We start from the raw sequence: 25,302 nt of genomic DNA on the forward strand, positions 1-25,302 counted from the left end.
CGAGCTTCAGGTTCAATAACCCACTTTAGCTTAAATGACTGGAGAGAGGCGAGCTCTTCTTGAGAGGCCGTTGCATTTATTTAGCTGTTCTTCTGTTTCACAAAATACATCACAGACCTCTGTTTTTCTGCTGCCTCGTTTCACTTCCAGAAACATACACACACACCCTCACTGTCGCTCTACAGCCTGAACAAATACTAGAACAATATGCATCCAAAACATATTAACAAAGTTTAAAAAATAACCGGTGTTGTTTTTTGGTTTTTCGGAAAACCAAAAAACCGACGTTATTCAGTTTTTAAACCAAAACGGGAAAACAGATAAATCAACGTTTTGGTTTTGTTTGTATGATTTACGGATAATCCAGTGAATGCTGGGAAAACGAGGAGAAGGCGCATTATGAAAGAGATGTCCGGTCGCCTGTGTGCACTCCCGACAGCATTTAGCACTACATCGAGATTAAGATTAAACTAATTTATTTTGGGAACAGCCGCATATATGCCGGTGTCGGACAGACACAAACACACCGAACACACAGAGCTGAACTGAGCAGAGCACATGCACACACACATCATGCGCCTTGGTGACTGACTGGACATCTCCTTCATAAAACTAATAAAAGGGGGAGTAATCGGGCAGTTCGATGTGTGTAGATGTGTGTGTGGTTAACACGTAGCAGCCTGCAGTCACTCTTAAACTGTTCTGATTAAGTTAAACACAGCGAAGGCGGTGCGTAAAAAGGCACAGCTCTTTACCGAGTATACGTCCCGCTGCCTCCTGATGCTGCAGCCATTTCATGAAGTGAAGGAGGGTTTCCTTCTATAAAACAGCTGCGGGCAGCAGATACCGTGAGAGTCCCGGACATTAATTCATAGATCAAGGCAGACTGGTTTACTCTCCTGTTTTGCCAATCCGGTGCTTAAACAAATAGCTCTACACCCCTGGCCGACATGTCCTTAAAATGAAGTCCGAGTTTGAAATATATCTCAAATAATGTATGCACCACCATTTCCCCACATAAACATAACAGTCTGCAATCAAACGGTTGTCTCCTGTGCGCTCCTCTTCCTACTTGGCGCACCGGTAACATGCTCGTGCGCACAAGAGGCTGAGACCTTAGGCTGAGCCGCCGAATCCCTCGGAACATCATAAAAGCCATTTTCAACGGTTTTCTGGTGAAAGATTAACTAGCTACTGGATGAAATAATATGACTGATGGCATAGGTGCGAAAATTATTAAAAAATATTATGATAAAATATTTTTATATATTTATAATTCTGCAAATATTACGATAAACTCACAGCTATTTCGCGGCCCGGCAGTAACACCTCCGCGGACCGGGGGTTGGGAACCCCTGTTCTAGAGAATCACAGAACGGACGATCGTCCTTATTATTATGCCGTTTAAACCAATTATTTAAATGTGTTTGTTAAATTCGGCATCATGGAAGTTGTGTTGACAGGTCCACACACTGCTTCCCCGCAGCGAGGCCCCCCCGCCCTCCTGTTGATAGTTCACGTGCGTCAAGCTCCTCAACCCCCCCCCCCCCCCCCCCCGTTGATAATTCTCGATCGTTGGCACGCTGATAACAATTTTTTTTTTTAATGGCACTTCATATCAAAAAGGTTGCCGACCCCTGTTCTAGATTATTTAAACCATCTTGAGCCCCCCCTCACTGTCAATATTGTTCATTTGGTAGTTGAATCATTTTATAAATACCTAGATTGCTAAATATTTCTTCATTTCTTTCAGACCTCCCATCAGAATCAAACATATACAATAACGATGAGCTCCGGATTGTCATGGTGGGGAAGACCGGAGTTGGGAAGAGTGCCACAGGAAACACCATTCTGGGAAAAGAGTCCTTTGAATCAAAGTTCTCTGTTAAATCCATGACTGTAAACTGTTCTAATGCCTTTGGTGAAGTTGATGGACAAATAGTTAAGGTTATTGACACTCCTGGTCTGTTTGACACCAAGATTGAAGAAGAGACGACCAGAAATAACGTTCTTCACAGCATTTCTTATGCTTCTCCTGGACCCCATATCTTCCTGGTCGTCATCAAACTGGGCAGATTCACAGATGAAGAAAAACAGACAGTGCAGACGATTCGGGAAATCTTTGGAGAGCAAGCAGACAGATACAGCATGGTCCTCTTTACCCACGGTGATATGCTCGAAGACCAAACTATCGAAGAGTTCATCGAGGAAAGTGAAGATCTGCAGGAACTTGTGAACAGATGTAACGGCCAGTGCCACGTCTTCAATAATAAGGAGAAGGATCGTTCTCAGGTCAGAGAGCTGCTCGACAAGATCAGAAAGATAACAGAGAAGAACGGAGGAAGCCATTACACCACTGACATGTTCCAGGCGGCAGAGAAGGCCATAGAAGAGGAGAAACAGAGAATCCTTAAAGAGAGAGAAGAGGAAATACGCAAACAGGAAGAGGAAATGGAAAAGAGATTAGATACGAAGTATGAGGAACAATTAAAAAAAATCAAAGAGGATAGGGAGAGGTCAGAAAGGCAGATGGAAGCTCATGAAAGAGAAATGGAGGAGGAGATGAGGAGAAAAAGAGAAAAGCAGGAAAAGCAAAAAGAAGCTAGCAAAAAAGAAATGGAGGAGGGGATGAGGAGATTAAGAGAAGAGGAGGAAAGGCTGAGAGAAGCTAGCAAAAGATCAACAGAGGAGGAGAGGAGGAGAATACAAGAAGAGGGGGAAAGGGTGAGAGAAGCTCACAAAAGAGAAATGGAGGAGGAAAAGAGGAGAATAGGAGAAGAGGAGGGCAGGAGGGCCAGGAAGGATGCTGAGGACAGCACTTCATGGTTTGACGACTTTTGTTCCGCTGCGAAAACAGGTCTGACCGCTGTGGAACAAGGTCTGACCGCTGTGAGAAAAGGTGTGAGATCTTTGTCTTTGATCTTTGGGCGTCGATGATACAGCCTGACCCTCTGGAACACCTCCTTGTTCATCTTCACAGCCCCCTTTTAGATTTTGTGGTTTGATGTGATTTATAGTAACATCAGTTATTTTAGTGGGGAGTTACAATTACATACTAACAGGGTGACAGATTGTCAACAACCAAGATGTTAACATTCTAAACTATATTAATGTAATGTAAACTCATTTGTTCTTTGATTGCTTTTGCTTTTACAAGAAAAAAGTATAACGAATTATATATCATGAATGAATGCTTTTAAGATGTTATATGGATACGTTTTCTTTGGCTTTCCTGTAACTGAAGGCGTAATGTTGCTTTTTGTCAAATCAAAAGGTTAAAATGTATACATGTAATGAATTTTGGAATTCAATATGAAAAGTTTGGAACACAAATTAATATGTAAAGACAAAAATGTAATAATCAAACATTTCCAATAATAAAAGACGGTTGACTTCACATTGAGGGTGTTATGTGATTTTGTTGTTGAATTGAAAGAAGAAATAATGCCTGAACCCATAAAAATCAAACTGGAAATGAATGTGTGCTAAATCTGAGCGTTTTAAATTGTGGTACCTTTAAGGATTTTCCATTATTGACCTTTATATCCAGAAAATACCTTAAACTCATTAATTATCTCAATAATAGCTGAACTTTTTAATTGGTTTGGACAACCAATCCCTACAGCTTTGGAGAGGAACTTTAGGGAAAATCTGGTAAATACATTTGTTTGTAGCATGACAATTCTTCTGAAAACACAGCCAAGCAGTTTGCATCAACACATGTATCTGAAGGGATAAGTTATCTTGGAACTATTTATCTTTGTTTTAAACAAAAATGTTTAACTCTTTAAAGAAGAGCATGTATCTAAAGGGGAAAAGTCTTTTCAACTTATTTCAGAAACATGTCAGAACCAAAATGTATTAACAGTTATGTAATTAAACTCAAGAATGTCAATTAAATGTTGTAACTCATTTAGTGGCTTGCTCATTGGGCACTTGTGCAGGAAGTGAACCGACGACCCTTCTGTCCCAATGCCAAGAGACTGAGCCACTGCACTGTTTATTTTTGTGTTATGTCTCTGGCAACACACACTTAGTCTTTGAAGTTAAATTTGATTGAAAGAACATTTACTCAAATATTCAAAGATGATTTTGTAGTACTGGTTTCCCAAATCCAGGCTAAAAACAAAGGGTGACAGAGCTTTCTGCGCCAGAGCTCGAGCCCGAGGATCTGAGGCTGGCAAAATCAGTGAAATCTTTTAAATCACTTCTTAAAACTCACCTTTTCGTTAAAGCTTTTAACAAATTATGACACCACTCTGATTAACTCGACATCCATGTTCAATTTTATTTTTTTACTTTTTTAATTTAATATGTACGTTTAAGAAAAGTAGTCGAGCAACTTTTCTCATGTAAAATCATACAGCATGCCTCAAAAGTCTTGGCTCACCAATGAAGAGCTCTCACATCATAGGATGATCCAAAAATAGATGAGATGGATTATTTGTATTTGCACCTTAAAGGTGGGGTAGGTAAGTTTGAGAAACCGGCTCGAGATACACTTGTTGTTATATTCCATGGAATGATCTTAACATCCCGAAAGCAATGAATATCTTAAGTGCTTTGACAAAAAATCCATAAAGAAAATTCATCTGTGGAAGCTGTAATACTGTAAAAAGCACGACCAATCATTTTAGCCGGCTAAAATTCCTGGATGGCCTACCTGCCTGTCAGCCTTCCATCTGTGCACAAACTTATCTCGTGCCCTCATTGGTCATGTGCGCGTTGGTGTGTGTTGGAGGAGGGGCTCTATAAGGAAGTGGCAGATTTTCTCCGGTTGTGTATTTTCAAATTCTAGCGATCTCGAGCCGGTTTCTCAAACTTACCTACCCTACCTTTAAGTATTATTTAATGATGCACCTATGTAGGGCAGTCTGCTGTACTGAGCATCAAAAGATGAAAAATGGTTTCTTTATCATGCCTTGTACATTAAAATACATTGATTTCATAATGAAGACACAGCAATGTATAATGTATCCTCTTGAATGATTCATGCAATGCCTTGTATTAGCATAATATGACTATAGACATGTTTGTTTATCAGTGCGTAAGAGGACTTCGTAGTGGCTGCAGTTTATTTCTAGCTCACATGTGATAGCTGTTTTCAAAAAATAAATGTGCAAAACTCTGAATGTTCAGGAAGGTTCACGCTTCATTATCTAAAATACCTTTTTTAATATTTAGTAAACTGATCAAAATATTAGTGTTTTTCATTTATCTTCAAGTTGTATCTCGGTGGCTTCCATGCAATTAATTAAAAGTGAAAACATCTTTAAACTTAGTTCAAAGACATGCGAGAACCAAAATGCATTGACAAAATGTACTTTTATGTAATTAAATTCAAGAATGTCAATAAAATGTTGTAACTCAATCTGTGGCTTCATTTATTCAAAATCAGTTTGTGTACCTGTATTAGTGATGTTGTGGGGTCCATGAGTATACAGTCACTTGTGGGGACTTACCTTTTGTTTGGGGGCAAAATTAAAATCTTTACAATGTAAATCCTTGGCAGCATTACAATAATACTTATACTACTAGCACACAATAACAGCTAAAAAACACATAATATAACACTCACACAGGGTCATTATGTCACCTAAGCGTTTTTGGTACTTCTAGTACATTTAGCTGATAATGCTATTTTAATATTTATTGAATAAAAATGATAAATGTAGGCCTTCCAGTAATATTTTCCCTTTCTTCTTCCACCACTGTTTACCAGCCACATGAGGGTGCTGTATCTCAAGGTTTGAAATCAAAGTTCACCTTTCTCTGTTTCACAGCATCTGAGCTTAATTAGGTCACACATTTCAACTCTCATATCATACCTTCGACAACAGTGATTTTTTGCTAAACATTTATACAGTACCTTTGGCATTTAACCACTTAAGCCCGATTGCCCCTGCCGGCAGAGGAGGAAAGGCTAAAAGCAGCTATCAAAGAGAAATGGAGGTGGAGAGCAGGAGAATAAGAGCAGAGGAGGAAAGGAGGGCCAGGAGGGATGCTGAGGAAAGACCTTCAAAAATGGACAACATTTGTACCGTTGTGGAAAATATTTTGGGTTGTTTTTTTGGATAAACAAACAGTTGCACTGGTTTTCATGATACAGTCTGACCCTCTGGAATACCTCCTTGTTATTCTTCACAGTCACCTTTTTGATTTTGTTGTTTGTTGTGATTTATAGTAATATAAGTGATTTCAGTGGATAGTTACAATTAAATACAGGGTGACAGATCATCAACAACCAAGATGTTAAAATTCTAAACTATAGTAATGTACTGTAAACTAATTTGTTCTTTGATAGCTTTTACTTTTACAAGAAAAAAGAAAACTATATACATCATGAATTAATGCTTTTAAAATGTTATACGCAGTGGCGGCCGGTCCATAGGGGCGCTAGGGGCGCCGCCCCACCTCTTCCCATATTAAAAAATAAAAATAAAAATAAAAATAAAAATAAAAATAAAAAATATATTTAAAAAAAAATATATATTTTTATTTTTATTTTTAATGAACAAGGTAAATATTATATAATTGGTATCAGTAAAATGTATAATCTACAATAAAATCTCGTTTAAAATTGTGTTACGATGTCTAAAGTTACTGATAAGTCACATGTTTCCTGCCTGGCCTTGCCCGTGTACCTTCTCTCGTCTGGGGCGCTAAGAGAGGAGCCCTCAACCAGTGCACCAGCAGCCACTAGCAGCTGACTGTTGCTATCTGTAACGTGTAAACTATGCCGCGAAAACATAATTTCAGCCAATCAGCGTCGTCAAATATGACGGTCACGGGGCGCTAATGTCAGCGCCCCGTGCAGTCTGTGAGTAGTTTGGACAGTGACTCGTATCCGGTTGACGCAGTAGTTGATGAGGATGGCTTCGTGTGCAGGTGGAGTCTCCGGACCTCGGTCCCCGCCTAATTCTGTTCAAGAGCTAATCTCCAATCCTTTCGAAAGGAGAAGTTTGGCAGATAAATTGTTGCTTAAAGACCTTGGACCGGACCAACCCGATTTGAATATATCGCAGCAATCTCGTGAAAAAGACAAAACTTATACACGAGGCTTCGCAAGTAGCTGGTACACAAAAAAGGCTTGGCTAGCTGGATGCAAACAGGTAAATGCTGTCTTTTGTTTCCCATGCTTGGATATCACTTTATATGTAGAGAGGAGGTTTCCCATGGTTGTTAGAAGTTTATTAATAAGTGGGCATTTATCACAGAAGTGATTGTTCTGTCTCCACGTTTGTTGCATTGTCTGTGATGTATTTTCCAACGGTTCCTGGTAAAGTAGATGTTCAGGTTGATAAATAATATTTTCCACACTGAAGATTATGGAGGTATTGATCAGTCTTCTCATATTTTTAAGCCTCGATTTCTCCTTTCCCCCCCCCTCTAACATCACCAGAAGTCATCATTTAAGGGGTCATTTCTCGAAAAAAAATTCCGGGGGGAAACCACCCGGACCCCCCGGGCAGGTCACTCCCGGTACGTCAAGAGCCCCACCAAAAAAATAGACCACCGGCCGCCACTGGTTATACGGATATGTTTTCTTTGGCTTTCCACAATAACTGAAGGCGTAATGTCAATGTTGGCTTTTGTAAAATGAAAGGTTAAAATGTATGTATGCAATGAATTGTGTAATTCAATATGAAAAGGTTGGAACAGAAATGAATCTGTAAAGACAAACATCTAGTTATAAATAATGTCCCATAATAAAAGACTGTTGAGTTCACATCGAGTGTGTTATGTGCTTCTGTTGTTTAATAAAGGATCTCAAATATTTGTTTAGGGTCTATCGTAATAGAAATCACAGTATTAATCACCACTGGGTCTCAACTATTTTGGATCTGGGTCTCAAGGATTTTCCATTATACTGTATCCAGAAAATACCCCAAACTCATTAATGATCTCAATAATAATATCTAATAATACAATTATAAAATGCAATAACGTGCTTTAACCAGTAGGTGTCCCTTTATATCAGCTGTGCACCGTTATGGCGTAAATACAGCCTATTAGTGTTGATACTGCAAGGAGACGTATTGTGTGAAAAGAAATGTAAGATGTTGTTTAATTGCTTATATATTTAAGATCCACGTCAAGTTTTCAGTTTTGGCGGCAGTTCCTGTTTGTCTAGAAGTCTTGTCATCAGGGCTCTATACATAGAGTTAACTACGGCAGATATGTCATTTTTAATGCAGCCGAAACGTGTATTACAATGCCGTTATGTGATGACTTTCAAAGAGAAAAGCGAGCACACTCGGAATAATGTATTATTTAATTGTTTTATACAGTCTATGGTTGCTACAGAGGATTGTGGGTAATGTAATGTCTTCGGCCATCCAAAACTCATAGAAAACGACTTGTTTCTCAGAATTGAAGGGGAAAACGTGACAAAAGCATTGTACACACACTAAAACCGTCGTTTAATTAACAAGGTTACAGTAATCTGGTGTTTTTGAGTTGATGAGTAGTGGAGATATCACTGTCAAATCAATCGACAGTAAGGGGAATACTTACTTCCGGGTGTACAATTCTCTGTTATCCAATGGGAATGGACGCTCACATTGCCTTTAACAGCCTCCGACACAAACGAATGCCGTGCTTCCCTAAGCGTCAAATACCGCCGCCGATTGCAATCAGTTGAAAGCTCTTTGCGTCTATTAGAAGTATTCGATGTTCTCGCGCCCAGGACAGGAGCTTAGAATGACGAGACTAATGGAGTCTCCGAAAAGGTTCAAATTGGTTGAGTTTAATTAAATGGCACGATGATACAACAAGCAGAGGGTAAGGAAAAGACAAAGCCGGTGATGTCTCTCGTGAGGCTGCAGCGAAGAAGAAGTCCCGTCTTGTCCTCTCCGATCTCCTTTATCTTCTTCTCGTTCTCTCCTGCTGTGCAGATAGGGGGACCGCCCTCCTTGGTCTTCAATGTTCGACATCGCGTAAAACAGAGGACTTAGACATTCTGTATTCTCTGCCTACTTCCTTAAGCCTTTTCTCCTCCTTATCTCTTTCATGACTTTCTATTTAATACCTTATAAACAGCTGTAATAGTTAGTTTAGAAATCCTAGAAACACCTTTACGGCACAGTTCTCATTTACGGTAGTTCACTTTACATTCCAATATGGTCTAGCTGCGGCCACGGACAGTACACGACACTACACGACACGCCCACTACACGACACGCCCACCTGACACGACACTACGGTGGCTGAGAGACATTACCGTACATGGCAGATTAAAAGCGAATTGACGACACTTATTATTATTGAGATCGTACATGGCAGATTAAAAACGAATTGCAAATGTTATTGCAGCATTTTAAGCAACTATTAGGCAAATAAATTAATAACCTAGTCTATCCGTTTGAGACACAACAGTATAACTTTCAACCCAAATCATTTTGTCAACAAACGGTGGTTTAGTCAACTTTTTTTTAATATATAAAATAGGTATTAATGAGATGATCTATTGATTATGTTTGTCTAACTGCTACACATGTATTTTATACATAAATGTAGATATTTGTGAACATCTAAATATAGTTGTTAAAGGTTTTAAGATATACATTATCACATCATGGGGTCATTAAGGAACAAATTAGGAGGGCCAGTCAGGCCACTAATGAGCTCAATCATTCACATGTATTATTATTACTTTATAAATTAAAAGTACTAGGGGTCTATTACAAAACCTTTGAAGGAATCGCATAAATTAAAATAAATGTATGGCAAGTATGATCAAATTAACATAATGTCAAGATATAGCCAATAGACAATCAACATGCTTTGAATATAAAGGAAGAAGAACAATAAACAGATGAACATTTAGGTTTTATGTGTAAATTGTGAACAAACCATCTTAATACAACTGGCAGTCTAAGACAGCAAACTAAGCTTCTTTAACTGCTGCTAGAACACTGTTTTACCATGGGGTATTTCTAACAAGACCAAAAAGATATACAAGGCTTCCAAAACAGAAGAAACCAACTCAATACAGTATTTTAATTTCCTTCAAAACGACAAAAGCACTAATAAAAACCAAATAACAATAACATAAAGGAAAAGTAATTGAAGTGGTTGCCTGTTGTAAATACCTTGGTATCTGGCTTGATGATTGTCTCTTCTCTAATAAGTCAAAGATATGTTTACTGTATATTATAAAAATGCTTGTCATGTAGGCATACTGGAGATGGGAAGGCTTTAGTCAGTGTTGTAGCTGAGATTCTTACCGTTCCAATGATGTATTAATAATAACTTGGATTTATATAGCGCCTTTCATGAGACCCAAGGTCGCTTTAAAAAGAACAGGAGTAGAAACAAACATAACAAAAGGCAGTCAGACGAACAGTTAGACAGACAACACAAATAGATTTGGGGCCAAAGACCTTGGCAGACTTGAGGGCCCTTTTGAAGGCGTCAAGCGTGGGGATGTTGCAGATCTCCGCAGGGAGAGCGTTCCAGAGAGTGGGGGCTGCCATACTGAAGGCTCTGTCCCCGAAGGATCGCAGGTTGGTGCGGGGGGCCAGAGTCTGAAGACCGCAGGTTCCGGGGTAGGGCATGTGGGAATTGTATTGATTTGATACAAGCAAGCCAGTGTTTCATTGTGTACTTTCAACTACAGTATATGGTCCGGCAAGTTCAGCATGCACTGCATTCACTGTGATGAATATACAATAAGACACTGATACCGTTTTCCTCAATGAACATTTATTGAACAGAACATCATGTGAAAAATGTTCCTTTTTAGTTGTAGGCTACAAAAACAACATGTTGTGGTTTTGCGCTTTGACATCAAAATGTTGGGGGCTGTGGAAATATTGTGCCATGTTGCTGCAGCAGCCGGAGCCATCACTGGAGCGGCCGTCGGAGCCATCACTGGAGCGGCCGTCTGGGCCATCACTGGAGCGGCCGTCGGGGCCATCACTGGAGCGGCCGTCGGGGCCATCACTGGAGCGGCCGTCGGGGCCATCACTGGAGGAGTCGTTGTGGTTGCTGGGGCCGCCGCCAACGTAGTTGGATGTTCAGTGCAGCACTTTTTAAAGTGACTAATAAACATCTCCTTTCTCCCAATGATTCTTGGGCAAAAGCCACAGTGATAATGGCTGCTGGCCACACATTTGAGATGGCATTTATAAACATTATAACCTAAAAAAAAGAGACAGAAAGTGGTTTAGAGGATTCTAGAAACAAACCAACATGAATTTCTTGTAAATATGCAATTTGAAACAAGGTGTTTGTGCGAGAGCAATAAATAATCATGTCACCAACAATAATATTTTTGCCTATAAACTGATTTTTTGCAGATTGAATGTGTGATTATGCTCATATTGTGCCTACCCCAAATAAGGATATTTTTCCAGCATTATTAACACTTCATAACCTGAATATAAATCTAATTTTTAATGTTCAATTTATAATTCAAAATGAATTTACACCAAGGATGTCCTGGGGCACAGAAATAACACATGTATCCATAATGTGTGAGGCATTAAACACATCTAACAAGTAACATGTAATGTAATGTGATGAAGTATACAATGATTATATAGAATTATAGATGTACTTACCTCCATATTTCACAAGTGCCCTCTGGTGGCTCTGCAAATGAGCCATCAGACCAGGGTATGACCCGGTCCTTTCACAAAATGGACACTGGAAGGTGTCCGAGTCCAATTTGTTGAGCTCTGGGCGTGCTCCATCACGGAGTGTTGTGTTGTTTGTCTATAGGTGAATAAAATAGAATACAATTTCAGTGACTTTAATATTGGAAATAGTTAACTCCTTAAACAAGCAGCAATGGACTGGCCTGTATAATCCTATGGGACAAAGCTGGTCATACTTCCTCACTTTCAGAAGGTAACCCTTTAACTGCCAGCGCCACCATTTGGTAGAGCACATTTTGTGTCTTGATATCTTGTTGAAAAAAAAAAAGTTTAACTCCATCTGATTCAGCCAGCTCTACCCTTTTGGTTGACATGTTATGCACAAAACAACCTCTAGATGTCACTGTGGTTCGAACAGAAAGCCCTTCAGCTAGTTTAAATCTTTATATATACAGTCTATGGTTTAAATGTCAGGCCTACAGCATGGCCACAAACCCCATCTAAAAACAGAGGCCTGATTGCATCCACCTGGGTTACTTGGCTCTACCCAATAACTATATATCATTTAACTTTAAACCACACTTAAAATAATAATATAATTATACATATGTGCATGTCAGTATAGCAGCTAATACATGTTTTTTTTTTTAAAACATTTAAATGTGAAAGACACCTTCAATGAATATTTAAAATCAGATTCTTGTAAAAATGTGAGTACATGCATTGTTCCATCTGTCAAGCTAAAATATATACATATATCTAACTAACTGAACGAGCATGTTCAGTTAGCATATATGCTAACTGAACGTCGAGCATGTCAAGCTAAGAGCTAAGATATATATATATTTATATGTATTCCATTCCTTTACATTTAATATTTAAAATACAAATTAGCTAAATAAACACAATTACACTGCGCTAAACAGCCACATCGACAAACAAACGAGAACCTAAATAGTATGTAATTATATCTAAAACCACAATACGTTAATTACCTGTACTCGGTGCGCCATATTGTTTGTCTGTTCTCTGAACCTCATGTCTCCTTAAATATCCTTGCATCAGCGTCAGTGTCGTCAATTCGCTTTTAATCTGCCATGTATGGTAATGTCTCTCAGCCACCGTAGTGTCGTGTCAGGTGGGCGTGTCGTGTAGTGGGCGTGTCGTGTAGTGTCGTGTACTGGCCGCGGCCGCAGCTAGACCCTTCTCTTACATTCAGAAAACATTGTTAGCGACATGCTACATACTGACCGGATATGAAGGATTTTCAGAATAAAAGCTTGGCATTGAGATTTTATGAGAACTTCCGGGTTTTTTCACAATAAAACAGCTTTTAAACTGACGATATATTTTAGACTAAATTATGCTATTAAACATTGATTTTAATTTCTAACACGTCCGTTTATGAAGCTGAAGGAGCCTTGGCGCGTCACAACTGGACGTCACGAGACCCCGACCAAGCGTCGCTCCTGGACGCTTAGGGAGTGAGAGTGTGTTGGCATGCACGCAAGCACACACGCACGCACACACGCAAGCACGCACGCAGGCCGTAGTTTGGACACCCCATGCACTATATAAATATACTGTGTTAAACTGAGTATTATAGAAGTAATATACTGATTACTTATTATTTTCTAATACTGAGCATCTCGTCGGGGAAAGTTCTGATCCAACAAATGTACATTTTGACTGTTCCTTCGGCAGTCTGCAACTGTTGTAAAAGTGTGGCACTGATCCACACTATTACAACAGCCTGATCTTTGTCAACGTGTTCAAAAAGAAACTAAGTGATTAAACGGACCATCTTTATTATTTTACTGCCATTTCTTTCCCCGCTAGGTTTTCACATTCCTGTGATATGATTCTAACCCTTGAAAGTCCCATGTCATTTAACTGATTGCATCTAGATAACTGCCCTCAGTTCCCCCCCTTCAGCATTTACAAGAAATGCCCCCTGTTCTTCGAAATACCACAGAAACGTGCAGACTGTAGTCAGCACTTTGAACTGTAGCTTTAAGTCTCTGTTTGGCTTTGAAATGAACCAACTTTTCTTCAATTCCTTTCAATTAAACTTAAACTGTTGAATCCTCATATAAACTTCCCCCATTCCAGGAATGGTGTTTCCTGTGGAGCTCTTCCCAGCTTCAGTCTTCCCCTCCATCACAATCCTGAGCACCTCATCATTGTATCTGATATCTGATGAGAAAGCTGAAAATAAACTATTTCTAAGAGTTCAATGTTCTTGAAATTCCATTACACAAATTGACTTTATTTCAGACACGGACAGATAATCCATGGGTATAAAGCAATTTTAGATGCTACTTTAAATTGACAATTTGTTGGGAGAGATCTCGGTCCAGGCTAGTTGAAGAGTCCGGACCTCCTCATCACTTTTCTAACAACACATTCTAACAGGAATGGAGGACGTCGCTGGAGGCAGACAGAGTACGATGCAAAATAACTTTATTTAGTCATAGACAGAAAACAAAGTCTGAGCAGACCCTGGGATCAAACTGTTAAACGATGTATTAGCATTTGTACAGTTTAAGCCTCCATGTTTCTTATTGGTTGACCTAGGTGAAGGACGATACACCACCTCCCTGATTCTTTGTTCTAACCCTTTTCACACACGTTTCCGTACACGTGTCCATGTTCCCTGCACTACATTGACCGACACGTGAGAGGGGAGTTTTACTTTTATCCACTCCCCTATCGTAACTTGGTAACCATTTAACTTCAGAGAATGAGAAGAATAGTTTACCTGAACCTACTAAAGGTGGCCTTTTCGTTTTACCTTGACATTCTGAATTCCAAAGCTTGTGAGGCCTTGTTTTTAACCTTCACACACAAACAAACTCACACACACAAACAAACTCTCACACACACACACACACACACACACAGAGAGAGACATGCAAACCAGCCTTAGCAGCAGACCCCACTACTCTCCTCCACATGTAGTTACACACACATTGTGACGGAAACACTGTTCTGACCCTGTGCACACCCTCACATTACACTATAGCAGGGGTGTCCAAACTTCTTTCACTGAGGGCCACATACAGAGAAACATTTGAAGGGCTGGACCACCCACTAGAGGTCAGGTTTATTGCCTCATAAATTCAGTTATAAGTTAGCAAAATCAATGAAATGTAGGTGAATTATGCCTGATACTTGAATAAGCTTTAAGAAAGAAAACAGCCTGCATACACTGTAAAAACAAAAATTGTAAAAAAAACGAAATTTTCTGGCGACGGGGGCGCCAGAAAATGTCCGTTAAAAAAAGGAAAAAAACTGCAAAATAAAATACGGAGATAACATGTAAAAAAAAAGTGACTTACCTTACCACAAGTAGCCTCTATTACTGTAATTTTACATTAAATCTTTTTATTTTAACATATATTTTGTTAGAATAGAGTTATACACCTCTAGAAAAGCTGAATAAATATTTTTTTAAATGATCAAAAAAAGCTGAAAGAAAGAAGATTACTGTTGTCATTTGAAAAAATACCGTAAATTCAAGATTCAAGGCTTTATTGTCATTTGTACATTAGCTTCAGTGTAGACATGGCAATGAACAACTGAAGTCACAGGCTCCTCCAACAGTGCAACATATATATAGAACATAGAACAAATAAAATAGAATAGAGATAGTGCAAGAAAAGTCTATATGCAAGTAAACGGAATATGATTGCACTGCCGTACCAGGCCGTGATGCAGCCAGTCAGGATACTCTCTATGGTGCACCTGTAGAAGATGCAGAGTATCCTGAAGTCCATGTTGAACTTCCTCAGCCTGCAGAACAATTACCTCATAATGTCCAGGGACTTTTCACACGGAGAGAAAACATACACATGTTGAGAGGAAACTGCATTTTTTTTTAAACCACCCATTCGAACAAATTCCAAACTTCATTGCATCACAACAGAAGGTGTTCATCTGTGGAATAACTGTAATGATGAGCTGAAATACTGTGCAACTTTATCTAAACTAAAACTCTTATTTAGAAACCAAATCCTGAATGGTTCCGAGCAGGACCTGTGAAGTGATGCTTGCTATTTCTTGTCGTTGTAAAAGTTATTTCTTTTTGGTTGTTTTGTACAAAAGAATGAATCCAATATCACAGATGCTGATGACGATGACCCAAACTTGTATTTTCATGAACAATGAAACAATGAACAATGTACGCTGGGGGGGGGGGGGGTAGGACCAGAAACGTTTTTAAGCTAAAATACGATAAATATTATTGTTTGTTTTGTTTCTAACATGTTCAATAAATTGACTAATACAATTTTGTTTTTAAAGAGCCGCTGTTTTGGTGATGGTGTTAGTGTGATGAGTCCATGTCAGGTCCTCAGTGATGAGTCCATGTCAGGTCCTTAGTGATGAGTCAGGTCTTCAGTGATGAGTCCATGTCAGGTCCTCAGTGATGTGGACCCCAAGGAACCTGAAGCTTTTGACTCTCTCCACCGTAGTCCCATTGATGGCGATGGGGGCGTGTCCCTCTCTCTGCTGCTTCCTGTAGTCCACAATCAGCTCCTTTGTTTTGCTGACGTTGAGATGGAGGTTGTTATCCTGGCACCAAGATGTCAGGTTTTCGACCTCCTCTCTGTACGTCAAGTCAAAGGGCAATGCTACTCTTAAATGTACTTTTCATTAACTGTTATGATCATATCTGTGCATTTAAAGCATTGGTTTGAATAGATTTTGTTATATAAAGTCGTCACTTGGCATCACTATCACACTGGACAGTATCGCAGCAGGTCTGTAAACAGGAGCAAGCGGTCACTTGAAGATTTGGGTAGCTACGAGTCCCATCTTGACAGGTTTGTGTGTAACTGGGGCAGATGAGGTGCGTGTCAGTAGCAGAGTGAGCGGTGTAAAAGCATCGTAGTTAACCGAAAGAAGTTCTAATGTGTTTGTTCACTGCAATAATACCAGGTTCTCTTTTGTTGTCGACAAAGGGCCCTCTTTCCGTCATTTTCATTGAGCTGAAGTAAACATACCACCGATTGGCTAAGAGTGAGTTTGGGCTTTTAGGGAGGAGCCAAAGCACACCACTGCAAAGGAAAGGGGTACGCTGAATTTACAACCCAAGACAAAACGAGAGCATAATGCGAAACAGAATGCAGCACAATAATCTTTTTATCTTGATTATCTTGTATTGTCAGGAGCACTTATCGTGTGTCAGAAATGTGCACAATCCTCTACTCTGTGGTTTAAGATGGAATTACTTAATAATTACAATTCAAGTCTTACCTCTGCAAGAACTCCAGGGTAGCTCCCAGTTCTGAGCAATAACTGATGTTGAGGCAGTAATATGCTGCAAACATCAGTATCAGGGCGTCGACAACATTCAGGACACTGTCACTGACGATGGTCCTCTGCTATCATGTAGTGTCCAGCTGTCAGGGGAGAACTCCCTTAAGGTACACAACAGGAAAAAGTCACAAAACATTTATAAATCCAAAAAATATTTAGTGCAGATTGTTTTTTTGTTTTTTTTACTGGTGATCAAATGGCCAATTGTATTTTAGGAATGATCAGCTCCTGCAGCTTTCTTTTCTTTCTTAAGTGTTTCCTAATGTTAACAGTGTAGAAAATGTCACATCATAAAGGGATAGTTTGGGTGTTTAAAGTGGGGTTTTATAAAGGTACTTATCCATAGTCAGTGTATTACCTAGAGTAGATGATGGCCGGCAGGGGCGGACTGGGAAACGGTGGACCTCTGTCGCCTGTCAGCTTAACTTCAATGATGCCGTTTAAAAACAGCAAACCGACCCGGCCGTTCGGTGATTCTACAGATGGTCAGTCCGCCCCTGCCGGTACCGAAGTGGGCCGAGTGGCCCGACCGGCCCATCGGGATTCGTCCCGAACGTCCCGATGGCCAGTCCGCCACTGATGGCCGGGATGCCCCGAGCTTGGAGATGCAGACAGGAGCAACCACCTGGAAGCAAAGCAATGTACTGCTCTGGACAGGGTCAGCAGAAAAACATATTTTAGCCACCTCTTGATGATTTCCATATCCTTTCACTGTTTGCATAGCAATACCATATAGGACATTGAGAATTTATAACACTTGTAATATGGCAAGAAATCTTACTTGAGGATCTCTGGCTGCTGTTTATTCTTGGTAGGTTGCAATTACTGGTACTGCAGCTACAGTAACAGCTGAGGGAAAAAAAGAGACACAAGTTTGCACATGCTTAAGCAAAAATAACTTAAATAACACAGCAGCTTTAAGTACAGTAATACCAGTCAGAGTTCCCGTTATGACCGGTAAAATATGCTGAAGACCGGCAAATCGAAATCTCTCCGGTCAAAATGTCTGGTCAAAATAATTTCCCTTTAGCACAATACCGCATCAGTTGCGCCACTTATGCGACAGACAAGAATAGTATGTGACAGACAAGAAGAGTCAATTCTAATGTCTAACACGTGGAGAAAGAGTGTCCTGTATGGGTTGATTGTGCGTTGATCTGTTGGCAATGCCTCTGGGTTCCGGTGGGCATGTAAACAAATGCATAATGCTGCGCTATACTTTGCGGCCTCACCCGGTTGCATAGCTACGCTTATTGTTTAGGTGTCTTTTAATAAGCAGGTAGTCATATCATTAGCTAGAACTAGCTAGATCTGATCGATATGGAGATAAACGCGAGTGAAGTCTAATCTGACCGGAGCAAGAGATCAGCTGCTGCTGACGAGTCGACACCCAGCTCTGCATGATCATCTGCAGCGGTGAGCGGAACAAAACACACACTTCAGGTTAGAATATCACGTAGCTATTTTAATTACCTCTCAAACTACCTAAACTAGTTATAGATATGGGTTGCTCCTTACTGGATCCGCGAGCTGCATCATACTGACGGGCTGTCAGGAGAGGGAGAGAGAGCGCTCCGTTTATTATTCCCGTGTTATAAATTACTGTACACTTTTGAATAATGTAGTACTTCAACTCTTATTCAAGTACAAGATCAGAGAACTTCTCCCACCTCTGATTATAGCCTTAACATAGGATTTAAAAGATATGGATAATGTGCATTGTGTGTAACATTATGCCCACAAAAAAATCGATTATAAAACTAAGGATTGAGCTAACATTAGGAGTTAGTGACAATGTATGCTAGTCAGCTAGCTAAACTATTTATTAAATAATATTGCGAAAAAGTAACTCTGAAACATTCACTGCACATCAGCTCAGCCACTCGAGCACCATTAAAAAATAAAAAATGAACACCCTGCATAATGACGGCATAGAACAGCTCAATTTCAAAGCATGGTAGCTAGCTAGCTGCTACCTAGCTATGGTAACGTTAGCTAACATTACTTTGTTTTCGGTCGTTAAACAAAATGTATACCATAGCTAGGACTTTGACGTTTGCAATGTTTTAAGTCTTGAGTGTTTTGAATCCGTTGATAAATAGTTTTTACCGTTACCTCTGAAAGTGCTGATTCCTCTCCTCTGGGCGAGCCACATGCAGTGCTTTTCACCTCCTGCGTGCTAACTGAGTGGTCTCTGTAGTATCAGTGCCTCAAAGCATGATGGGTAAGTGCAGCAGAAGTCTCGTCTCTGATTGGCTGCAAATCGATTGCCCTGAAAATCCTTCGATGAACATCCAATCCTTGTATTATTTTAAGAATTGGTAACGCCACACCATAAAGATTAATTTAAAAGTAAAAAAATGGGGTGCAAACTATTTACATTGCAATTATAATTGTTTAATTCTTTGGATTTTATTTTCTTAATTTACAAAATGACAATGTAACTAGTTGATAAATAATAAAACAAACACTGAAGGCCTTCCAAAGACACAAGCAAAATATGTTATAAGACTTCTTTATTGTCAGTTTATTCTTTTAAATTGAGAATAGAGAACACTGATAACTAATGTTGGTGCACAGGAATATCCCATCTGTACTTTGCAGTCCTGTCCCAAGTACAAGTTAAGTAGGTATTAATCAACGTGTACATATCATTTCTAGTCATGCATAGTACTGCCTTCCTGTTTGCTTTATTTTTGAGAAACCTATTCTGCACCTACCTGGGTTTTAAGAGAGTCCAATACCCCATGAGACTGTTCAGTCTCATAAAACATGCTCAATTTACTTTTTGAAAACACAAGCTCACAATAAAGTCAGATGGGAGATCTACAGAAGCAAAGTGTGATAGACAAAGATGCATTCCTATATTAAACAAACAGAAAATAAATCTTTGTTGTTCCACGAGGCAGTTGTAGCCATAGCAAATGGATTAACAAGTGAATTTATGTACTTAACCTTCAACTACCTGCTGCCTGAAATCCCTGTGACATCACTGTAGATTGTTGTAACCAACTAGCTGTGTGGGACATTATCACAATACATATTTAAGTTAATTGACTTCAATTGTAAATGTATTTCGCTGTAGCTACTAGCTTTGTCAACATGCTGTAAAGCCCTAGCTAGCATGTTGATGTTTTGTTATTGTTCCTGTTCTCATTTTTGGTTTCTCTCATTTCAGTTTCAGCTTTCCTGCCCTGATTGAACTCCACCTGCTTCCCATCCCTAATTAGCCTCACCTGTGCCTCATTATCATCTCTCCCTCTGTCTACTTAGTCTGCATCCACATTCCCTTCAGTGCCAGTTCGTCTACGTTATTTCCTAGTGTTACAGCAGTGTTTTCCCTGTGACCGATCTCCCGTGTTTTCGTACTTTGGCTATAAAGACCTTTTTTGCATGAGTCGCTATTGAGTCCTCTACTTGTGTTCATTCAGTCGTTACAGTACGAACTGGCCAGAACCATGGACTCAGCCGACTCTGAGACTTTGCGGACCGCTATTCGATCGCAGGGGGCTCGTCTTAACCAGCAAGATGAACAACTTACCGCTGTCTGCCAGGGAGTAAGAGAATTGTGTGAGCGTCATGAGGGTTTCCAGTCCTCCATCGGCAATCAGGTTTGCCAGCTGGCTAATCAGATCCAGCAGCTGGTGGCACATCTCGATCCACCACACTCTGCTCCTCCGCTTCCTGCGTCGGATCCGGCTACAGCTCCCGGTCCTGTTCCTGCCACCGTGCCGACACCGCAGCCTTCGTTTCCTCACCTCTCCAGACCAGAGCGTTTTTCCGGAGACTCGGATAACTGTCGTGCGTTCCTGGTCCAGTGTGGGTTGCACTTCGAGCTGCAAGCATCTTCCTTCCAGTCGGAACGGGCTAAGGTAGCCTACATCATTTCCCACCTCACCGGCAGAGCGGAGGCGTGGGCTACGGCGGAGTGGGCTCGAGATTCGCCAGTCTGTAATTCCCTGAGAGGTTTTACAGAGACTTTAAGTAAAATATTTGATCACACAACTCCGGGCAGGGAGGCAGCGAGAGCTCTAATGGATTTACACCAGAGAGGGAGGCGTGTTTCCGACTACGCCGTGGAGTTCCGCACTTTGGCTGCAGACAGTGGCTGGAATGATTCATCCCTCTTCTACGCTTTTCGCCATGGGCTGTCTGGCCCCATCAAGGACCAGTTGGCTCCTCTAGAGCTTCCCTCTGACCTGGATAGTTTCATTGCTATGGCAATAAGAATTGACACTCGCCTCGTCGAGAGAGAGAGAGAGAAGTCGAGAGCTGTGTTTTCTCCGCCCGGTCAGAGAGGGCAGTCTCAGGCCAGTCCCTTTTTCCCCAAGCAGCGTTTCCAGACAACCGACTCTCCAGCGCCGCCTACTGCCCAGGAGGAACCCATGCAGTTGGGTAGAGCAAAGCTGACTCCTGAGGAGCGCCAGCGCCGCCTACGGGAGGGGAGGTGCATTTACTGCTCACAGAAGGGTCACTTTGTAGCCAGTTGCCCAGTAAAAGACCAGGCTCATCAGTAAGTAGGAGGGTTCTGGTGAGCCGAACTGTTTCTTTTTGTCCTTCTCGTACTCTCACCTCTGCTCAGCTAATTACTCCTACTCAGACTTTGTCTCATGCTGCTCTAATTGACTCCGGAGCAGATGAGAGTTTCATTGATTGGAGATTAGCCAAGAGACTTGGACTTAATTTTGTTCCCCTGTTGAGGCCTCTTGTAGCAAAGGCTCTGGATGGACATTTATTGTGTCGAGTCACCCACCGTACTCAGCTCCTTCAACTAATCATTGCTAATGGCCACACTGAATCCCTGAGTTTTCATCTTTTTAACTCTCCTTCACACCCTCTTATTTTGGGCTACCCATGGCTGGTAAAACACAATCCCCACATGGACTGGTCCACCGGGAGAGTTTTGGATTGGCATAGGGATTGCTTGGCCACATGTTTTCCTTCTGCCCCTGCTCCAGAGAGACCTCTGCCCTCCACCCATGTGACTGTTGCCCTGACTACTGCTGTGTCTACCCCTCTCCAAACTGCAGCGGACTCTGATTTCCCGGATCTTAGCAGGGTGCCCACCTGTTACCGGGACCTGAAAGAGGTTTTCAATAAGACTCGTGCTTCCACCCTGCCTCCCCATCGACCCTATGACTGCTCCATTGACTTGTTTCCCCGGGACCTCTCCCTCTAAGGGACATCTCTACTCCCTGTCAGGCCCCGAGAGGGAGACTAGAAACTGACCCCACAAACAATAACGGGTCCCAAGGTGGATAGATTTGCAAACGAAACGCTCTGGGGGGTCAACCGAGTCCGTGTAATCACCTCTATACGAATATTTCCTGAAAAAATAGCGATAGCCCCACCTCTCCCCGCCTCTGCTGCTCACTGCTGTAGCAACTATCAAAAATAGTTGTGTTAATTAAACGCACAAGGGGTTCTTGAATGAAATAATATTATAAAAGGCAAACCAGAATTGTTAACGCCCAATATACTCCTTAAACAAAATAAACAGAGTCAGATTTCATGCATTGATCCATTATATTGACAAAGGTGCATCTCACCCGGTGTTTGTAGAGAATATCTCTCTTTCTGAGCCGTCCTCTCGATGCAATATCCACAGAGACGTGCTTCTTGGTTTCTTTCAGTTAACTTCCCCGTTGCGTTTATCCATATGCTGAGGAAATTACTATATCCCGCTGAATACCAGCAATCGCCACACACACTGACTTCCTCCTGTCAGTAGCTACTGCTAGTGCTACTGCTACTGACCATGCTACAGATATTAGTGCAAAAATATACAGCTCCTCTACCACAACCATCAGCAACAACAGATTTGGTTTCTTTCAGTTTCAGTTTCAGTTTCAGGGCTTAAACAGAAGGGTAGCCATGGCAACATTGCTGCGGGGCTGCTCCAGGCTGCTCTTCTTCGCGGCTTTTGGTGTATTTTGGCGGAAGTTACAGCGCCACTTACAGTCCCAGCATATGTACTACAGCGTTTCCAGCGGTCTCGTTTAAACAGACACGTTAAATGAAACAAATGCATGTGAACGGAAGACTTTTTTGAATACGCATACTGTGCATAAACGCAAACGGTCCCGTGTGAGCGGGGCCTTAGTCTGCATCCACATTCCCTTCAGTGCCAGTTCGTCTACGTTATTTCCTAGTGTTACAGCAGTGTTTTCCCTGTGACCGATCTCCCGTGTTTTCGTACTTTGGCTATAAAGACCTTTTTTGCATCCTAAAGCCTCTGTCTCTGAGTCGTGCTATTGAGTCCTCTACTTGTGTTCATTCAGTCGTTACACATGCTTTGGTGAAGGCCTATTCTTTCAATGTGATGCATTGAATAGTTGGATATTATTAGACGTCTAAAAGGACAACATTGTTCGTTTTACTGTAATTGCAATGCTAATACCAATTTAGCATAGTGGTAGCACTAACTGCTAACACGGTTTTGATATTCAGAGTCTGGCTGTTAGTGCATGTTCAATGTTATGGGCTAAATTGTACATGCTAGTGTGATAAGGCCTATAGGGGAAGATGCTAATGTTATTTAACTTCTAGATCCTTTCATTTTTTACTTAGAGTGAAACTCAATATGTTTTTTGCATACTGTGCATAAATAAACACATTTTAGAACATTGATACATTTCTAAAAGCTACTTTCCTAACAAACATGGTGCAGTTGTAGCAATCGCTACGAGAATGCACTCTGTGTTAGCTGCACAAGGCACTTTGCGGTAGCTTCACGTCTCTGATGATCTGAAAAGCTAAATGATGTCAGAAATGTACACAGCTTTTTCTTGTGTTGAAACAGATCAGCAGGTCAATGTTACTTGGGTTGTGAACGCACAACAGTTGGTTGTTTGTTAGTAGAGTTGCTTTACTGTAATCGCAATGCTAATACCAATTTAGCATAGTGGTAGCACTAACTGCTAACAAGGTTTTGATATTCAGAGTAGGCTGGCTGTAAGTGCTTGCTAGCATGTTCAATGTTATGGGCTTATGCTAGTGTGGCCTAGGGGAAGATGCTAATGTTATTTAACTTCTAGATCCTTTCATTTTTCGCTTACAGTGAAACTCAATATGTTTTTTGCATACTGTCTGCCAATCACCGTTAGCTGCACAAGTGACTTTGCGGTAGCTTCGCGTCTCTGATCATCTGAAAAGCTAAATGATGTCAGAAATTGGCACAGCTTTTTCTTGTGTTGAAAGAGATCAGCAGGTCAATGTTACTTGGGCTGTGAACGCACCGAACACCAAAACTGCTCCCTGGCGCCGGCTATCTGGCAGCCTCTCTGCGATCCCCTCTCCTATCCGCATGTGGTTGTGTTTGTGCATGTATATGCTCTGTGTGTTTGTGCATGTACAGTATATCCTCCCTGTATGTGTAATGTGTTTAAACACAACAGAGAGGGGGAAGACATTCCCCTCTGAGTGATGAATACATGATATCTTCTTCTTCTTCTACTTAGAAATCATTAGTGAATGGTCACATTAGGTTTGCCTGCAGTGAATGCTGACAGCTATGAGCTAGTTTATAGATGTATCATGGCATAGCCAAATGTCTCCTATATAACCCACAGGGTTACATAGTACTGGTGGGTTATAGTATCATTTTATATCTGAATTGTGCTCTGGTAGGAATTCGCACCCAACATGCTAACAGTCAAGTTTTTTTTTAACTCTATGGTTTTACACAGTTTTTATAACATGAAATTCACATATTTAACAATTAAATCTTCAAATTAATACAAATGTAGCAATAAAGTGAAAGTCAAAATGTGTTAAAATGTCGTTTTTTTTTACTATAATAGGATAGTCAATACCTGTGGTTTTCAGTTTATCAATGTAAAGTAGTGGTTACATTAAGCAAAATTACTAAATATTTCTTTCTTTACTCATATATTTTCTTGCAATTATACATTTTTTAAATGAGTATTAACAGTATTTGACAGTTATATATAGCCATAACAAAAGTATTTTTTAGTAAAATTACAGAAAATGCAGCTAATTTTGCCAACAGAAAATCATTTATTTTTACGGTTAGTTTAGTTAAATTCGCATTTAAAAACTGCTAAAAAACAGATAAATAATGTATTCCATTTCTACAGTTTTTTTTTGTTAAAATACATGACACATTTCAATAAACCGTTTATTCTTGTAAATTGAATATGATTTTCTGTAATTATGAAATACAATAAAAAACTGTAATTTATTTTGGGGAAAAACTGTAAAAAAACATTTTCTTTTTACAGTGTAGGGTTTCAATTTTTTAGTTAGCAGCTCTTTCCTTAAAACAGAAGCCTCAGATTGTTTATAATAAGGGGCAACAGGAAGGGTCTATTTCAAGCTTGTAATAAATAAGTTATTGGGCTTTTATATTAACTAA

The 25,302-nt window shown here is 40.4% G+C and overlaps 2 protein-coding genes across 3 annotated transcripts in view; both read left to right on the forward strand.

The window, feature by feature from the left end:
• The window catches only part of LOC117487442 (GTPase IMAP family member 7-like), a 41,816-nt gene extending 38,419 nt beyond the window's left edge, over nucleotides 1-3,397 (forward strand). For both annotated transcript variants that reach the window (XM_034136061.1, XM_034136062.1), the window contains exon 2: nucleotides 1,754-3,397. In XM_034136061.1, coding sequence (XP_033991952.1) covers nucleotides 1,754-2,937 — 1,184 coding nt within the window. In that variant the 3' untranslated portion in view covers nucleotides 2,938-3,397. The remainder of the gene's footprint in view (nucleotides 1-1,753) is intronic.
• LOC117487435 (GTPase IMAP family member 9-like) overlaps nucleotides 1-25,302 on the forward strand; it is a 223,026-nt gene that overhangs the window by 38,418 nt on the left and 159,306 nt on the right. The window lies entirely within an intron of this gene.

Source organism: Trematomus bernacchii, unplaced genomic scaffold (genome assembly GCF_902827165.1).
Source record: "Trematomus bernacchii unplaced genomic scaffold, fTreBer1.1, whole genome shotgun sequence".
In the NCBI taxonomy this organism is placed as follows: domain Eukaryota; kingdom Metazoa; phylum Chordata; class Actinopteri; order Perciformes; family Nototheniidae; genus Trematomus; species Trematomus bernacchii.